At 47.7% G+C, this 19,806-nt stretch overlaps 1 protein-coding gene across 3 annotated transcripts in view; it reads right to left on the bottom strand.

Moving 5' to 3' along the window:
* Positions 1-14,236: 14,236 nt before the first annotated feature.
* RNFT2 (ring finger protein, transmembrane 2) overlaps positions 14,237-19,806 on the bottom strand; it is a 62,786-nt gene continuing 57,216 nt past the window's right edge. For all 3 annotated transcript variants that reach the window (XM_036823935.1, XM_036823936.1, XM_036823934.1), the window contains one exon: positions 14,237-17,197. In XM_036823935.1, coding sequence (XP_036679830.1) covers positions 17,063-17,197 — 135 coding nt within the window. In that variant the 3' untranslated portion in view covers positions 14,237-17,062. The remainder of the gene's footprint in view (positions 17,198-19,806) is intronic.

Consider the following 19,806-nt stretch of genomic DNA (forward strand, 5'->3'; position numbering starts at 1 on the left):
TTTGATATCAAAAGTGTAGGTAAACATTCTTTTATTATAAAGGTTGTCTAAAAGAGTATAAAATCTTGTAGCCTCTAGATGAACTCTGCCACTTGTTCCCTTTTCTCGTTTACGTCACTGGCCACTATCCATAATGTGGTTATCGGCTTGGCTCTGGAGCAGGCTGTTACCATCCCCAGCTAAATCTGTGTTACCTTTTTATGGCATATTCTTCATGGACCGCATCTCTAGCCATTGTTGGAGTGCATGAGTGAGATGACTGCTGACATGCCCATTCCAACTTCAGGGAAAGGCTGCAAGTCATAGCAGTGTCACTAAGAGTTTGAAGAGCTTCTCTGCCTTCCTGGCTGTACTTGGATCTCTGGCGCATGGTACTTAATAAATACTGTAGGATGCTAACATATTGATGGTGGGGAAACTTAGACAAAGTGATTTTGGAGGGGTCTTCAGAGGGTGGGAATGTGTCAAGGGCCATGGGATAGATTTAAGAAGAGGTAGCATTTTCAAAGACAGTCTAGATTTATAATGTTTCAGCCTGTTGGCACACCATGGGGCCTCATTCTTTTTTTTTTTTTTTGAAATCTTTTTTTTTTTTTTTTAACAGCTAACATTATTTATTTATTTATTTATGGCTGTCTTGGGTCTTCGTTTCTGTGCGAGGGCTTTCTCTAGTTGTGGCAAGCGGGGGCCACTCTTCATTGCGGTGCGCGGGCCTCTCTTGCTGCAGAGCACAGGCTCCAGACGCGCAGGCTCAGTAGTTGTGGCTCACGGGCCCAGCCGCTCTGCGGCATGTGGGATCTTCCCAGACCAGGGCTCGAACCCGTGTCCCCTGCATTGGCAGGCAGATTCTCAACCACTGCGCCACCAGGGAAGCCCGGGGCCTCATTCTTGATTCACAAAATTTAACTGCTGGTAACTGTTTATCTAATTCACCCAGATTTTATGCCGAGGTAGGACAGCTTGATGGAAAGTGACATGAACTTTGGAGTCAGGCTGACTTTCAGATCCGGTCCTGATCTGCCATTTCCCAGTTATGGGACCTTAGGCATGTCCCTCTACCTTCTGAGCAGTATAAGGCATATCACTGATGTTCAGAAAAGGGTAAATGATAGTGCAGGATATGTGTTGTTCTTATTTAGTGTAAATTTCAGTCCACGGGCCCATATTCAGAGTGTGGTGGGAACTCTTAGGGGAATTTTCTGAGCTTTTTGCACAAAGCAGTTGCTCATCCTGCCCCCGCCCCCAGCTCTGCGGATCAGCAACAGCCTTCTTAAGCCACTGCACCGGGGCTGGGGGAACCTCCAGGACAGGACTCCCCAACCTGGGGGACACTAGCCTCCAGGTCCCGTGAGGGCCCCAGTCCTGGCTTTTTGTCCATCACTGTATCCCAGCACCTGGCATGGTGACCAGTGCAGAATGGGCATTCACTAACTACTGAATGAATGGATGGATGAATGAGTAAATGAATGAATGAATTTGGGAGAGGCTCAGGGAATTGGGGACCCCCCCAGAAATGAGACATAAAATTGGCTGACTTCATACTCCTCTGTTCGCCGCCCCCGCCCCCCAACTTCAGAGAGAAATCATGGCTTTGATCTCAAAAGATCTGTGACCCAAAGAGATCACCATTCTAGAAACACAGCCAGAAATAGACAGGACTTTAGAAACCACCTAACGTAACTCCCTCACCTTATAGATGGGGAAACCAAGGCACAGAGATGGCTTCTGAAGGTGAAAATGAGGTGGGCTTACATGCCAGCTGTCTCTGTCGAAGAATGTCTTAGCGTCTAGGCAGAGGTCGAAACCTGGTGGTTTCCTGGCTGTAATTGGCCTGCCATTTAGCTTTATTTGACTTGCATGTCTTCCCCCACACGCTTAAAAATCAGGCACTTTCATATTGAAGCCCAGGTTTCCAGTTTTTATTGAAAAAACGGAAAGATCTGACAAAACCAAGTCCCATGTGGCAGCAAAAGGCTGGAGATGAGTGTCAGAAACCTCTTTAGATGGGACACAAACTCTCCAGTGACCCTGGCCCCTCCTGGGCACACGTTACTGGGGCCAATGCATTTAAATTTATGATCTCTGGTTTCGGAGACCACCCTGCCAGACTTCCCTTGATGCGTAGACACACCCACACATGTATCCTATTTTAAAGAAATGAGATCATACTGTTCATGCTGTTTTGTAATCTGTTTTTTCCCCAATAAAAATAGGTTGCTGAGATGTTCCCATGTCAACAGAGGTTTTCATCATCTTTTTTTATGGCTGCATGGTGTTCCGTTGCTTGGATGGACCACGATTTCCTTATTTGGTCACATCCCCAGGGATATTTACGCTGTTCCCCATTTTCTGACAGTTCGTAAGTGAGGTTTAGTGAACATTCTTGTTTGGACAACTTTGAAATCAAAACACAAAAAACTGAAGTTCCTAGAGGTGAACTTGTTGGGTGAAAGAATGTGTGTGTTGTAACATGTGATGCATAAGGCGAGGTTGCTTTAAGAAGGGTCTGTCCGTTTGGTTTGGTGTCGATTCTGTGCTGTGCTACCCCCAACTTCTCAGTGCTTATTCTTTTGGACATCAAGTTAGTTTGGCATTCAAGGCCCACCTGCCAGAACTTCATAGTGGGCAGAGCTTTGAGGTCTCTGGGCTCTCTCCACAGACTTCATATAATCAATAACTTCACTGATAGCATTGATAACTATTCACAGATAACAGGGGCAATAGATAGATAGGCAGAGAGAAGGAAACACATCTTCCAGGAGCTGCCAAATGGCCTCTTCCTTTCTCGTACACCCCACACCTAGTCTTCTGCTCTTTTAGTCCCCTCAGCCACCGTCTCCTCAGAGCCCAGTGTCCTAACTGGCCAGCATGAGCTACATGGGCAGAGATTTAAATGACAACATGGCCCAGAGCACCTTCCCTCTAGGAGGGTTCCACATGGAGAGCTTTGTACCCATGATTCTTAGACATCAGGACCGACCACTGGTACCATTTGAACTCCATGGTCAAAATCAACCCGCTGAAACCAAAGATGGAAGAGTGGGTAATAAGAACCTACTGTATAGCACAGGAAACTCTACTCAATACTCTGTAATGACCTATATGGGAATAGAATAAAAAAGAGTGGATATATGTATATGTGTAACTGATTCACTTTGCTGTACAGCAGAAGCTAACACAGCATTGTAAATCAACTATACTCCAATAAAAATTAATTAAAAAAAAACAAAGATGGAAGAGTGGGGAAGTTACCACCATTATTCAGGTGCTCACTTAGCCACTGTCACTCAACAGGTTGAATTGAACACCTGCTCTGTGCAGGGCATGGTGCTGAGCCCTGAGGATGAAATGGTGGGTCAAGGGGAGAGACAAGGTGTGTGTAAATGCACAGAAAGTATTCTGGGAGGCTTAGGGGTGGAGTGAAGGCGGCTTTCCTTTTATTTCTATATCCTTCTCTGCTATTTGAACTTCTAACTTATCACATGTGCAAATGGCAAGAGCAAAAAAGGTATTTTTTTAAATTAAAAATTGGGGCCTCTTAGGAGGGAACCCAAGAGTCCTAACTCTTCTCAGATGTAGGGAAGAGGGGGTAAGGCTCCTGCTGTAACGCTGCAGCGGGATTCACACACAGCTCACAGCTCTCCACCTGCAGCGCCCCAGCCCAGGCAGCCGGTCTCTCGAGGCTTCCTTTTCTCCCCCTCTGTCCTCCGCCCCTCCACTCTGTGGGTGCAAAGTGGAAATAGGGACATTTAAGAACAGGCGTTTCATGAATCTCTTCAGTTGTGAGCTTTGGTTGTGAGTCAGCATTTGAGAAAGTGCTTTATGAGCCAAGTTTGAGGAAAAACATCCCAGGGGCAGTTCAAGTGATTCATAGGGAGCTGTGGACTTTATGTTTTTAAACTAGTTTAAAATTGTACAATGACTCCTTACTCCTTTCAAAAAAAGAAAAGAAAAAAATAACATAAACAATACAGAAGTAAAGTAGATAAAGTAGAACGCTGTAATTGTTCTTTTACTCCACCCCCAAAGCCATCCCCTGGGGTAACTTTCAGTCTGGAGTATATAACAACGATAACAATAATAATAACAACAAATGCAGACCTTACTATGTGCTGGACTTCTAAGTCCTCACATATGTTAATACTTTCAGTCCTTACATCAACACGGTAAAATTCGATATACTCCCCCACCTTTTCCATATAAGGAAACTGAGACCCAGAGAGGTTAATAACTGGCCCAAGGTCACACAGCTTTTAAGTGTCTGAATCAGGATTCCAACTCAGGTGTCAAGCTCCAGAGTCTGGGCTCTTAACCATTATACTATTTTGCCTCTCTGCCATACTTTTTATATGGATATATAGATAGATATAGCTCTCTGTGTATGCACACACACACATATTCATTAAAGGAAAAAAAGATCTGGGGCATTTGCTCTTTTCAATTAAAAATCATAGCCATCCTTCTGTCTCAGTACATTTAGATTTACCTCTTTCTAATAGGCAGGTGGCTTAATTTGTTAATCCAGTCTCCTATCAATAAACACATGGGTTGTTTCCAAACTCCAGATTTGTAATAACTCCAAATTTATTACAAATAAAGCTGGAGGGAACATTCTTGAGCACATTTATCTGACTGCTTCTGTGGGCTAGTGGAGGGTGTCCAATTTAAAGTCCCCCAGAAGAAACAAACAAAAAAAAAGAGTTATACTTACTGACATAACATATCCTGAAGTGAAAAAAATGCTAACTAAAAAACAAACAAACAAAATCCTCCAGAAGTGTATACATGGGCCCACCCTCTGATTGTGGAACGTGTGTCCACTGGCTGGTTGATGCCGTGCAGAGGTGTGCTTCTAATGTTCATCCTTCACTGTGGACGCCAACCGGTAATCAGTACACAAACGGGCACAGGAATTTGTCCATTTAGCAGCCCTGGGAAACCCTTAGAAAGACTCATTAGAGGCTCAATGATTTACAGGTAGGAAAAGTGAAAATCAGTTGCTAGTCCTAGTTTTGCAAGGAAACAATACAGTTTCTCGCCTGATGCCACTGTTATTTTCCCTTCATCATCTCCGTTCAACTCAGGTATCGACACAGCCTCAACTGTCACAACTTTCAGGTGCAGTTCCCTGCTTGTCAGGGTCCCCTGTTTGAGCCATACTTGTCACTGCTCTTGCGCCTTGCTTAGGCCCTTTCCCCACCTAAACGATCCTGCCTTCTTCCAAATATGGCAAAAACATTGTCTGTGTATCTTCAAGGCCCTGTTCAAATCTTGCTTCCTCTCTGAAGCTTTCCTGGTGAGTGTAACCGCATCCCGACTTCTGGGCTCTAAACACACCCAGACCAATGTGTCTGCACACACATTGTCTGCAGACAATGGTCTTTTATAGTCCTGGCCTCTGGCATTTCATGTCTTCCCCAGTAAGACTGGAGGCCAATTGAGGGCAGGCGCTGAGCTTTATCTTGTGCAGAGAACAATGCTTAGCACGAAGTCAGCACACTCCATAACACACAGTAGGTGCTTAATAAACGTGGTTCCTTTCTCTCCCTCCATCGTTCCTTTTTTGTACCCATGCTTAAGGCAGCATAATCACCTCAGGCTAATGCTGCAGGGTTCCACTGACTTTCACTCTATAGGTCAGTATGACTAGACACCAACGAAGTGAGATTTTTAGGGGCTACAGAAGCTGGTTTCCATGAACTAAATTGAGTGTGCTTCTCAGTTGAGTTGACAGTGACTCTGAGTCAGTATTCCATGAAAACATACAGCAGCTACACAGTAAAGCAGAATGCCTTCTGCGCTTGTGCCCTGATGGGACAGGAGGGGAACGGGGTGGGGGGTGGTGGTTGGTGGGCTGCAGGGGTCTTCTCCCTCCACCTGAGCAGGTCAAAAGCAAAAGGTTTGAAGTTGCTGATTCAGATCCTTGTGACCAGCAGCTAATGTAGATTGTGGGGTCCATGTGATTATGGACGCAGTTGTATGTATTGGTCAGGGTCCCAGTAAGAGGCAGAGAGCACCCCCAAACAGTAATCAGAGGAGAATTTAGTAAAGGTTCGATGGCAAAGTGTGGGCAGGGTTTAGGAAATCAGTGAGGGATCCTGCAGCGCCCCCCAGGCTGGCAGCCCCCCTGGCCTAAAGGCGAGGCGAGGGGACAGGACCCAGAGCCTGGAGAGGGGCCCGGAGCTGCGCCAGAGAGCTTCCTGGCAGGTACTCCGGCCGACCTGTGGCCCTGTCTCACCATGCCATTGCTGCCTTCTGTGAACTAGACCCCGGAGGAGGCCAGAGGCCAAGGGAGTCTGTTGGTGCAGTTCATACAAGTCAATATCCCGGACTTTTGTCCACTTGAAGGTCATAAAGTCATCTCTCTCCTACACCACGTGGCTTGTATCACGCACACGGCAGTTTTCCCACCACCTGCTTTAGAGTAATGTACGAATTGTGTTTATCTCCTCTGCTGACTCTCCAACCTCTTTGCTTGAGGCTCATCGAGCTCCCTGACCTAGTCATGGTATGTCCTTCCTCTGTGTCCTGTTTCTTCTCCCTTCCTCCCCTCCTCTCTTCATCCCCTTCCTGTACTCCCTCCCTCTCCTCCTCTCCCTCTTCCTCTCCTCCTCCTGATATACTTCACATCCTTTTAAAGCACACAAGTCAATGGTATTTATTATATTTCCAGAGTTGTGCAGCCATCCCCGCAATCAATTTTAGAGCATTTTCAGTCCCCCAACAGAAGCCTCGTACCCATTAGCATTTAGTCCCCAATTGCTTACATTCCTCCCCAGCCCTGGGCAACCACAAATCTGCTTGCTTTCTTTATAGATTTGCTTCTTCTAGACATTTCCTGTAAATGGAATCATACATTTGTCCCTTTCGTGTCTGGCTTTTTTCATTTAGCAGCATGTCTTCAAGGTTCATCCGTGTTGTAGCATGTGTCAGTGATTCATTCCTTTTTATGGCCAAATAATATTCCATTGTATGGAAATACCCTACTTATTTATGCATTCATCAGGTGATGGGCATTTGGGTTGTTTCCACTTTGGGGCCATTATAGATAATGCTGCTCTGAACATTTGTGTACAAGCTTTTGCATGGATATATAGTTTCCATTCTCTTGGGTATGCACTGTTTTTCTCTGCTCTGCCCGGAATACCTCACCTTATCCTGGCTAATTCACTGGCATCTTTCAGTACTCAGCAGGGGTCTTCCTCTTTCTCTGACTTCCCCTCCTCCCTCATGAGCTGCCTCTCCTGTGGGCTCCCATAGCCCATGTCTACCCAGATTGCAGGCTCTTCCCATGACACTGTCATTATTGATTTCATCTCATCTCCCTTTGTTGTCTTGTGAGCCCCTTAAGGGTAAGAACTGTGTCATTGGATCTGTAACACCTAGTATGGTGCTTGGCATGTTCGTCAATGAATGAGTGAATGGATGGATGGGTGGGTGGATGGATGACAGCAGAGACTGTCCTACAAGTCTGCCTTGAATATGGATCTATGAAATGAATAGATGATGGTCCCGTTCCTGACATGGAGGAGCAAAAAAGTAGTGTGTCTCTACGTCGTCTTTTTAAATCACAGAAGATGCCTATGCACGTGCACATATATGTTTAAGGAAGGCTGCTATGTGGACAGAGCTTTGGGGGGGAGGGGCAGCACCAAGACTAGCTTTGGGGGAACCTTTCCTTCCAAATCAGAGCTTTGGTATCTAGCAGCTCTCGCCTATCCCCCTCCCCCTCCCGACAAGTGGAGCTGGCTGTGCAGCGGCCCAAGGCGCTGACGTCATCCCCAGTGGCTGTCTGCACGTGCCTACTGACTGAAATACAAATCTTTATTTCTGCAGGTTGGTGAAAACCCTGTGTCCTTGGAGAAAGCCGGTTCCCATTTTCCTGAGGGGGGAGCCCAGAGCTTGAAAGGCCGCAGTCGGCACTTCGAGAAGGAAGTGGAGAATAAAGACGGCGCCTGGGGCAATAGTAGCAACGCGGAATGGGACTGGGGAAGCCCTCTTTGATATCCAGCTGCAGAAACAGACACCCCAACGCTATTTACATACAGCTCTATATATATAGAAAAAGAAAATATGATTATTACTCTTCAGTGCATGCCTTGTCGAGGACGTGGTCCCCTCCCTTTTCTGCACCTTCCGATGTGAACTTTGATGCTCTTTCATGTCTGGGGCACTGGAAGAGAGATGCTTACTGTGTACCTAGAAATTTTGCAAAGACCGGTGGGAATTAGCCTCAGAGGCGACCAACTGCCTGGGAAGGGATGCCGGTGGAGGAGGAGGTGAAAGTGCAAAAAGCAAAATAGGAAAAAAGAGTGAGGACTCGGGGCCAATTTTGTAGGGGCAATCTGGGATACCTCCATTTCTAAGTCTTGACAAGTCCTAGCCTCTCTCTCTCTGCCTACCTAGATAGACGGCTAGTCCCACTGTCATCAAGACAAATGGCATTTTTCCCCCCCTACCAATCTGGTGTCTCTGGTGCTTCGCTTAAATTTTGCTGGTGCTAAGTGTGTTCTTGCTGGTGCTGTCATGGTATGCTGTTGCCAGACCTGCAAGGCCAGGGGACGAGAGAGGTTTCTATTTTGCTGTTTCAGATTCTTATTTTAAAGGAATCAGTCACAAAAGTGCCACTTGAGAGTCTTTTCTCTTTCTCTACACGGGGATGAATATACGGAGGTGTTTTGGAGCAAACCTTGGGCTTTGGGAGGGAGGAAGGGGGGGGTGATGGCACTGAGTGGCTTGCTGGTTACGGGGTGGAAAACTGACCTCACGTGTGACTTGTTTGCTGCCTCCTCCGCCCGCAAGTACCCTTCGAGTTCAGACCACAGCCTCCCTGACTCCCCAAGGGCATTTCAGGGCTTAGGTTTTAAGGATTGAAGAGCCAAGAAATGGCTACCTTCTGGTCAAGGGTGATTTATAAGCCAGGGACGTTGGGGGAGGGAGAGGGTCATTTCAATGAAATGCACCAGCATCTCACTTTCTGAGGGTCTGATTTTTTTTTTCCCCCCCAGGATAAGCTACTATTTTCAGAAGTTTCTAGAAGGGCTAAAAAAAGATGTGTGCTGGACTGAGACTTGGCTGCAAAGACTCTTCAGGGAGTGATGATTATTTTTTGCTTTCATTAAAAAAATATCCAACAACAGGTATTATTCCTCTGTGCAGGGCTCACACTGCCGTTTTCAAAGCTGAGATGGTGAGGCACGAGGCTGCAGGTTCAGACAGTCATTCTACAAGGCTGGATTTGCAGGTCACCACGCGGTACCTGTGGAGAGGGGGTCTGCTGGGCTGGTTTGCAGACACTCTTCCAGTTCTAAGAAATCAGCAGAGGGACCAGCTGTTTTCAGGTTGACATGGCTCTGAAACGGCAATTCTTTCCCATGGGCGTTGCTGAAAATTACCAGGTCCTTTAGAATGCAGGAGCTTTCAGGGCTGCTGCAAGCTGAGAGCTGTCTCTTTGTTTAAAAAGAAAAAAAAATCCATGCCTTATGTTTTCCTAAATAGCCCTTTAAAGAAAAATGCAACCCAGAACTGCTGAATGTGAGGGCAGCTTCCCACCCACCCCCTCCCCCCAGCCACCCCCCCCCCCGACAGCTTGGAACTCGGCAAAGCCAAAAGGGAAGCTAGTTTATAAAGAATTTGTTTCCCTTCATGGCTGGAGCCCTTCCTGCAGTTATGTTTACAGGGGATGAATGTGTAGGCAAGGTCGTCAGGGAGCAGCAGGTGACATCCCCGCCAAGCCGTGAACTCAGAGAAGGCAAATTCATTAGAATGATACGAAATACAGTCTCTGCTTTTATTTAGTCACTTTCCTAGCCAGACGCTAGACTTTCCAGCTGACCCCATTTTCTGGGGAGGGGGTTTTCATTACTGTAGTTGTACGCGATCATAGCTCTCTGCTGCTTTTAAGGCTGCACCTTCAAGACCACGGTGGGGATGTGCTGACCACCTAGACACAGGTTAAAGGTCAGAGGATCCTTTTTTCGACCCTGACTAGCTTATGACATTCCCGCTGGAGGATCCAAACTCCAAATGCTGGGGTTTCAGGCAATTTTGATTTCAATGAAGCCACATCGCTTGACAGAACTGGGCACCCAGGACCCTCCTCATGGAGCTTTACAGCCAAGTCCCTTGTACATATTCTCTTATATTATTAGAAACTGTGTATTTATCTAACCCCAGCTTTTTCTTGCACATCATTAATTTGAGTGCATTTCTCAAATGCCCCGATTTTTGACAAGGGGTTGTTTTTAATGCTTGTTTTTATATGAGATTTGACTTCTTGATGGACATTTGTATTAGGAAATTGAAGCATGATATATATGTATATATTGTCTCCACTGTCTCTCCTGTTGCATTACTTGGATTGCATGAGATAGTGGGGTGGTGGTTTTTTTTAAAAAAAATATTTCCACAGTGTGCAAAGTGCTGGCACCATCCCCCGCCCCCCACCCGCCGGCTTTTCTCTGGCTGCCAAGGAGTCATTGATTTTGATTAGCTTCACTGCAGAGCGTCTGTGAAGAGAGAGAGAGAGAGGGAGGGAGGCTTTGAAATAAATTTTAAAAAAGACCTCATATCAGGTTTCAGCAGACAGCAGTGTGTGTGTGTGTGTGTGTGTGTGTGTGTGTGTGTGTGTGTGTGTGCAAAGCAGAGGGAGGCCTCTGAGATCATCGTTTAGGTAGCTTGCTGCAAAATGAGGTGAGGAGCAATCAGAAGGGCCTCCTTCTTTCTGGTTGCTCTCAGAGGGTGAGGGTCCAGGAGCCACAGGGATTGGAAGCTCTTGGGACCTCAACATTCCAAATTAGATCCATTCCCTTCTGGAAGCTTTTCTCCCTTACCCCAGTGCCCACGAGCAAACAAGATCTCTTTTCCCCTTTTCAATTTTGGGTTCCATTTCATATTCCCTTGAGCACAGCTTGATGAACAGTTTCTTTGGAGGAGCCCTGCACCTCTCTGGCTGCTGTCCATGGTCCTGGGCTGTACGTCTCCTAGATCCCAATTCCCATTTTGTTCCTCTTTCACTGGGATCCTGGAGACTTTTTTTCCACTTCTTCCAGTGATCTCATTTTAAAATTCTTTTCTATTTTGATGAGGGGAAAAGGGTGATTTAAACAATACGGTCACAGTACCATGGAGCTGTGACTTTGGTTTCACAATTTACATATCTGATCTCATGTACTCCTAGCTTTATTATCATGTTTCTGACAGTGACAAAATATCACTTCCCCTTGCTTGGGAAATTGAGGGAGTCCTCCTCTGATGCTACACAAGTGTCTTTTGGGGACACTGGCTTGCCATTGTGGACTTGTTGAGTGTCCACCTGGTATTAGAAGTTGCAGTGACCAGAATACAGGTTTTGTTCTTCCGTGTGGATACCAATTCCTTTTCTGAATGTCCCCTTAAGTCCACCTGGGCCCATCACAGGGTCAGAAGCTGGTTTGGGGGGTGAAGGGGCAGGCCTAGTCCCATGGGAGCTGATGGAGGAAGTTGATATCAAAAGTGTCATTTTGAAGTATAAATCGAAAACTTATTTTTAAAAGTTTAATTAATTCATTCAGCACCTACTTATTGAGCACCTACAATGTTCCAGGTTGTAGAATCTCCTCTGGGAAGAGACTTATGTACTGATCATGGAGGGGTAGACCTGCTTGGAACCAGACGATGCTCAATGTACCTTTCCACTATGGTTCACAGATTTGTCAGGTCAACACTGTGACCCCAAGCCTTGCTGGCAGATCGTTCTATAGAATTTATATGTACTGAGATCTACACTATCACGAAGGCAATTCAAAAGCCGACGACCTCAACCCATCCCCAGCACGAAAAGGCTGGTTCTTGCTGCTTCACACAGTAAAGAAGCACTGTGCTAAGAGCTTTACATGTTTCCCCCTTAGCTATTCCTCACACCCACTCTGGAAGACAGTGCTGTTATTATTCCCATTTTACGGTTGAGGAAGCTGAGGCTCAGCGAGGTTATGCAACTTGGCCAAAGTTGCACGCGAAGAGTGAAGTGGCTGAGCCGAGACGTGGACTCAGGTGTGCGTGGACCCCACCCCCACCCCGGCCCCACTTCCCTCCAAGCCCCCGAGCTAAGCTTCCTGCTCCACCGGGTTCCTTCCTGAGCTGGTCCCACTGGCATTGCTAGTTCAAGGGCAAGCACGTGCCCGGGGCCCAGCAAGGAGCAGGGGAGCCTAACTTAGGTTGCATTCGGGGACACTCCAGGACAGCCTCGATGGTTCAGTTGGAGATTTTATGTATTTGTTCCCTGCCCTTTGTGTTCCTGACTTCTGTAAGGTCCCTGGGACAAGCATCTCATTTGCAAACAAGGCCTGTTTGACCTACTTCCTAGGACATGGGAAGTCTTTCTCATCTCCTTCCTGTCCCCTCCCCCACTCGAACCCCCGTTTCCTCCCCTCAAGGTCTTCTGCACTCTTAAGCGCCCAGGAACGCCTGTGCGCGGTGGAGATGGCTGTGGGGCTGTCTGGAACCTCAGTGAACCCTCTGACTCAGCTGGAGAGGCGATACGCTTGGGGACATTCCGTTCTGGTTTCTACCCTTGCTGGTTCGCTGTGCTCTTTTGTAAGAGGAATTTCATACCTTGGAGACGCTTTGTACATATTTGTAATGACTTTATTAAAAACAAAACAAAACAAAACTAGTTGTGTGCTTCTAGCCAAAGGCCTCTGCGTTTTCATTTCCTTTTGGAAGGTTGGTCCCCAAAGACTACGGGAGGATCTGGCTGCACACGCCAACCTTCCCTGGGACAGAAGGCCACACGCTCATCTCCTGTCCCTGTTGTGTTCCTGGGAACACCCCAAGGGGAGGGTTGGCCTAAGCAGTACCCTTGGGTTGAGCAACAGGTTGGGGGAACTGGTCCAACAGTTCAAGGTCAGTGCACAAAAGCATCGTTTATGCATGACATGACGCAGATAAGCAAGTGAGCCTGCAGACTGATGTCTCCAACTATGGGTGAATGGACCGCTCAGGGTGGGGTACTTTCACCTGCATTTACCTGGTCTGAGTTGTACCAAGAGACCAAGTTCTAGTTTATTCCTAAGAATGGTAGGTTGAGGACAGGTGGTTTTTCTAGATAATAGATCCTCTTTTCTTCTTTGGGGACCCACCCCTTCCCCACTCTCAGTCCATGTGACTTGGAGGGATGGACTTCACCTCCCACCCACCTCTGTTCCCATGTCCAGAGCTCAACAGCCGACTGAAGCTTGTCCAGCACTCTGAGTCCCCAAGGCGAAAGTGATTGGTTTGGGGGCAAACTAATGAGAATCAACCTCAAAACTCCTGCTGGAGCTTTGGGGAAGCAGGGGCTCTCTTTGCTGGGGTTGTGAAGCTGGTAGAACATAAGCAAAGAGCTTCTGGAGGCTCTCTTCCCACCACATGGGATCTGACTGCCTGAAGACTAAACCATCTCAAAGGAAAACAATTGAGGGATGGAAAGACATGATTCCACTATCATCCCTGGAGCCCTTGAATCCAGCTGTACCTAAAGCCCATACTGTTACATGAACCAAATAAAGTCCTTCTTTTACTTAAGCTGTATTTGGCTTGGTTTACAAATAATTTCAACCAAAAAGTTCTGCTTGATGGTGCTTTTGTGGCTGGCTTCATAATGTTGACCTGAGAGGCACCAATTGTCACCTAATGCTGTTTACATTTTAAATATCCATCGTCATCTGGCATCTGAGAAAACCCTTCTTGAGTCAGCCCATGCATCTGGGGTCCAATCAACCTATAGTTAATGGCCATAGTGGGCTCTGTAGCTACCACCCCAAGATCCCTTCTACCAGTTCTGGGTGCCATCCTGCACCTTTGTGTGCTTTGTGGCACCCGACACCTTCAGAGGCCTGGGCCTCCTCAATGGAGTGCCTGAGAGGTCTCCCACCCCCAACCCTGGCCCACAGCTGGGAGCACAGAAACCTCAGGGTGGGACAAACTCTGAGATGCAGCTGATGCTCCAGAACTCCCGGCAGGACCAAGCTGAGCTGGGACTTCCCTGAGAGTCGCCCTCTTGTTGGGCTTCATCCCCTCCTTCTCCTGTTTCACTCATTCCCTTACTAGTTTCTCCTGGGAGCACTTCCTTAATAAATCAAGCGCCAACTCAATGGGATCTACTTTGGGGAAAAACTGCCATCAGATGACCACCCCCGCATGAAGTGTGTCTTCGAATTTGTCCTAAAACAGGTCCACCTGGCTTTAAGGGGCAAACAGAGACTCAAGACCGTGGATGTAACTTTCAACGACAGATATTTATTGGCAGAATGGAACTTAAGGGGACATTAAAAACACCAAAGACAGCTCTGTTTGGCCCAGAGCAAAAGTACTAAAAGATTCCAGGACTCGCTTTTTACATTTTCTCTTTCCAACCCCAAGTCTTGGCAGTCTGGAAGCCTCCCAATGCCTCTCACACGCTCCCCTTAGGAAGGTAATGAACTTATTACATCCAGGTCCAGAGCTTGCTTTTTTCATCTCATATTTATTATGGTCAAGACCTTTTAAGTTAGGAGGGCCATTTCCAAAGACTTCGTGGAACTTGAGTCAGTGAGTCATAAAATATTAAGAACAGGATTCTCCGACCTGACACTCGATTAATCCTGCTTCTAACAAATGAGTTGCAGAGCCGAGACAGGTAAAAGAGAGTGGCATTGTTCTTCCTTTCCAACGGTGGCTCTTGGCTGCTTCTACTAAAAACCCGTGCTAGGGAAAACATGCTGCTTTATGTTTGGAAACCTCTGCCCTGGCCACTGTTTCTCCCTAAAGCAGAAGTTAAATCCTCCCACCCAAAAGAACACCTCCAGACATGACTTTCCCCTCAGAGGGTAGGGAATGAATAAATAAAATCCTAAACTAAATCATCCCACCTGCCCCTGAGTGTTCCCCACATGTGACACCCTTTATAGTGTCAGAGACATGGCTCATTATTTGTGGAATGTTAGAGGGTTTTTTTGGTGGCATGAGTGTAATTGACAAAACCGTTGGGGTATTCACCAGTAATCTACATTGTTAGTTTCCCTGGTTCCAGTAGATAATACACTAGGCTTTGTCACCCTGGAGATGGCTACAGGGAGGTGAAGTGACTTCTCAAAGTCATGCAGAGTTTGGAATCAGAATTCCAGGCCTCACTCCCAACAGACTGATCTATCTGCTCTGTCACACGCTGGCACTTTAATAAGTAAGTCTTCTCCAGCTGCAATTTCTCATGCTTCTTTGATGGCATCTGCAGACAGGGCGATCTTTCTGATAAAAACCAGTTGCAGAAGCTCCTGTTGCTTCCCTTCAGTTCTTCCTCAAGGCAGCGGGTACAGAGCAGCCGAATCTGCCTGGCCCCATTTCCCTCCACTTCCCCTTCCGAGTTGATTATCCAGGCAAGTGGGATTGTAACATCGCGGCCATTGCCATAGTAACAGAGCTTGAAAGATGCCACGCTGCCCTGGAAGGGATGTCTTGCTGGGTATCAGGAGATAGCCAGAGATGTCAGGCAAAGGAAAAGGTCCTGGCTTGACAGCACACAGGGGTGAATGTTCTGAATCTCTTGGGGACAGGATGGGCATGTGAATACTGGCTGAGAGTGAGGCGGCAGCAAGGCTCCCACCATTTCTCCTGGGGCTTTCTTGCTAATCTGCTCAGTAGCCACACAGATTGCTTTCTCTGTAATGCCAGTTGGCGCTAGCCTGTTGTGCTGAGGTTGACAATGAGAGAATAGAGTTGGGAGGCGGGTAGGGCAGACAAGATTCCAGTGGCTTCTAAGGGATCACCTGTGCCTTCTCCTCCCAGATTTCAGAGCAGGGAGGGTCTCATGGGTGGAGAACTTGTTGTGTTACAGGGATTAGTAGCTCTGGTATAGAGATTCCAGAAACACTGATCACTGCTGTGCTCTATACCACCACCCTGGCTTGTGGAAAAATCCATAACATGGATCATGCCTTTTGCTCTGAAGGCTACCAGGGGAGAAGGCAATGGCCACAGGAGCTGTTGACAAGCCTGAGTCTTAAGTGAGGGACAGGACAAAAGGAGGAGGAGAGAAGTAAAGATGGGAGTGGACACCCCATGACATCTGCATCTGCACCAGAGCTGGCCTTTCCTGATAGCCAATCACGATTGAGCATCCCCACCAGAGTCCAGCTAAACAGCACTTTTAAGGACCAAGTCTTTCCATGGACCCAACCACGACTAGATTTCAGGAGCTAGTGTTCACTATTAGCATTCTCAGTGCAGTCCAAATCGAACGTGCTATGCACCTGAGCCACTGAAGGGCGTCAGAATCACCTCTTATGCTTTTAAAGAAACATGTCTGGGAGGCCCCACACCTGAAGTGTCTGAGCAGTGGGTCAGCATGTGGTTAAGTCAGGCTCCGAAGCCAGACAGGCCCGGGTTGGAAACTTGGTCCAACATTGCTCACTGGGTGACCCTGGGAAAGTTTCCACATGGAGCTCTATGCCTCACTTTCCTCATCTGTGAAACGAAGGAAACAACAGTACCTCCGCCATAGGGTTCTTGTGAGGATTACAGGAGGTCGTCCGGGCAGGAGGCTCAGCGCTGTGCCTGGCTCACACTAAGTGTCTGGTACACGTAGTTCCTGTAGGGATAAGGTGGGGCCCAGCATTTGTATTTGGAAAATACTTCACAGTGATTCTCATCTGCGGACTTGGGCCATTTAGGGGGAGACAGTATCTCCAGGCCTCTCTCTAGTTTGCAGCATCAGGTATTAGGTCACCACGAGTTAAAATAATCAACAGGTGGGACTTGGTCCATTACCAGTTCCTTGACTTGGAGGGAAGTGGGAGGCCTACGTAGGTGTAGACCAAGTCTGAGTGAGAAGGCGTCCCCGTGTGTAGGGGTAGGATGCACACACCATGATCAGAACAAGAGAGGAAGGTGAAGGTGGGGAAGGCGACAGGGGCCTGGCTTTAGAGGAAGAGATGGAGAGAGGCAGGAAGGAGGACAGTCAGTGCTTGAGGACTTTTCCCCAGGAAGCCCCCGGAGTTGGACCCAACACCGCTGACCCTCCGTCATCTCCCCGGTGTGCCTGGGAGCAGCGATGCTGCAGTCTTCAGCCCTAGTACACCTGGAAGTGTGCCGAAGTGGCCCCGTCCTTCCAGCAGCGCAGGGTATCCACGGCAACCGAGCGGCAGAGCGGGCAGGTGCGCTCCCGGTCCAGCCAGAGGCAGAGGCACTCCTCACAGAACACGTGCTGCGGGGACAGCAATCAGGACCACTGGGGTCACTTTCCCAAGCATCCACCCTGTGCCCGCCTTGGTCCTAGCAGCTGGGACCCAGCAGTGAACAAAACAGACAATTCCTGCCCTCATGGAACTTGTATTCTAGCTGGGGAGACAACCAGCAAGAGGAATCTCTAAGAGGCAGAGTCTGCCAGTGGTAAGTGCTAAGATGGAAAAGCAGGGAAGCGGGGATAAGAGGGCTTGGGAGGCCTGTGATGGTGAATGGGGTGGCCTGGAAGGATGTCCCTGAGATACTGATATTTAGGTAAAACTTGAAGGAGGGTGAGGAGTGAGCCCTGGTGATATCTGGGAAAAGAGTGCTCCAGGCAGCGGGAATAGCACGTGCAAAGGCCCGGAGGCAGGAGTGTGCCTCGTGTGCTGGAGGAACAGCAAGGAGAGTAGGGCTGAGCCTGGGGGTGGAGGGCGGGATGAGGTCAGAGAGTTGTGTAGGGCCTTGGGAGGGCTTTGGCTTTTATTCTGAGAGAAGCAGGGAGCCATGGCAGGGTTTTGAGCAGAGGGCTGACTTGATATGATTTGTATTTTAATTAATTTATTTATTTATTATTTATTTTTGGCTGTGTTGGGTCTTCGTTTCTGTGCGAGGGCTTTCTCTAAGTTGCGGCAAGCGGGGGCCACTCTTCATCGCGATGCGCGGGCCTCTCACTATCGTGGCCTCTCTTGTTGCGGAGCACAGGCTCCAGACGCGCAGGCTCAGTAGTTGTGCTGCACGGGCTTAGTTGCTCTGCGGCATGTGGGATCTTCCCAGAACAGGGCTCGAACCCGTGTCCCCTGCATTGGCAGGCAGATTCTCAACCACTGAGCCACCAGGGAAGCCCTGATTTGTATTTTAAAAAAATCCCTTTGGCAGCTGGGTTGAGAACAGACCACAAGGGTCAAGAGAAACATGGGGAGACTGGAAACATTAATGGGTTCCACCACCCTCTGGCTGTATAACTTGGACAAGTGATTTAACCTCCCCGTGCCTCTTTTTCCTCATCTGTAAAATGGGGATACTACTACTGCCCTCATAGGAAGATTAACGAACATTAAAGTACTTTCACACGACAATCAAACGCACTATATGATTCTTGATTGGATCCTGGATGTGGGGAAAAACCCTAGCTATGAAGGATGTTGAAGACGATTAGAGAAATTTGAATATATATTTGAATATTAGTATTTTATATCAATTAAAAATCTGATACTGTGATAGTAGAATTGTGGCTATGGGAGAGAATGTCCTTGTTCTTGGGAAATGTCTGCTGAAATATTTAGGGATGACAGAATCAAAATGTCAGCCACTTACTCTCAACAGGTTTAGGGGGAAAAATCTATACTAAGAAAAGGCAATGTGGTAAAACGTTCACAATTCGTGAATCTAGATAAAGGATAAAAGGGTGTTCATTCTACTATCCTTCAACTTTTCTGTAGGTTGGAGATTTTTTTTAATAAAATTGATAATATAAAAATCCAAACAAAATGTTTTTTAAAAAAGTTTAAAAAAAGGCACTTAGACCAATGAATGCCTGGCAAATAAGTTTTCTGTAAGTGTTGGCTATTATACAGTAATAGTTATTATTACATTATATCTGTTTATTGTTTATTATGTGTCTCTCCATGGCAGACTGTAAGCTTCTTATAAACCCGTTCTGGCACAGTATGCAGTAGGTGCCTAATTGTAGAAAGTGTTCTAAAGAAGAGCTCCATGATGCTACAGGAGTATGTTACAGGGGGACTAGTCTGATCTAGGGGGTAGTCGAGGAAGGCTTCTTGAAGGTGTGACACTTGTGTTGAAGCCTGAAGGATGTTTGGGAGTTAACTAGGTGAAGAGAGGGGGCGGGGGCTAGAGCATTCCAGGCTGAAGGGAACAGATGTGCAAAGCTCCCGAGATGGGAAAGCGTTTCAGGCTCTCAAGGATGGCCAATGTGGCTACAGTGAGGTGGGTGCAGGGGAGTGGGGGAGAGGAGGTGAGCAGGCCACACAGAGTCTGGACGCCCATGCCCAAATTCTCACCATGGGCTGAAGGGCAGGACCAAGGGGTCAGCAGACCCAGCGGGCCCCATGAGGGCAGTGACTGCTGCTGTTGTCTTCCCACTGCCCAGCCCTGAGCCTGCACAGAGTAGGGGTTCTGACAAACAATGCCTTTCCAGGCAGGTTAGGTGGGAGATTCTGGAGATACTAGGATGATGAAGACCTGGTCCCTGGCCTCCAGGAGCTCACAGTTTCCTTCTCAGATAATCAGGCATGACCAAATCTGGGGCCAAATTAAGAGATTCAAAGAACACAGGACCACCCAGGGGCTGGGCTGGAGGAGTTCATGACCCAGGACTGCCTCTAGCATTTGGAGAAAGGAATGAGCCCCTACAGAGGGAAGGGGAGGAGGGGTCCTTCCAAGCTGGGAAGTGTAGGGTTGGGTGGGTTTGTGGTCAGTGGGGAATGCAGGTGGTGCTGGGTTGTTAACAGTTCCCTGCTGTGTCTCCTGGAGCACGGAGTTGGGAGAGGTGTCCCTAGGGTGGGACAGGCTACCCCACCCTGATCCCAAGTTCTATCCAGACTCCCCATGTCTTGCTCAGAGATTAAG

The sequence above is a fragment of the Balaenoptera musculus genome, chromosome 14 (assembly GCF_009873245.2).
Source record: "Balaenoptera musculus isolate JJ_BM4_2016_0621 chromosome 14, mBalMus1.pri.v3, whole genome shotgun sequence".
Lineage (NCBI taxonomy): Eukaryota > Metazoa > Chordata > Mammalia > Artiodactyla > Balaenopteridae > Balaenoptera > Balaenoptera musculus.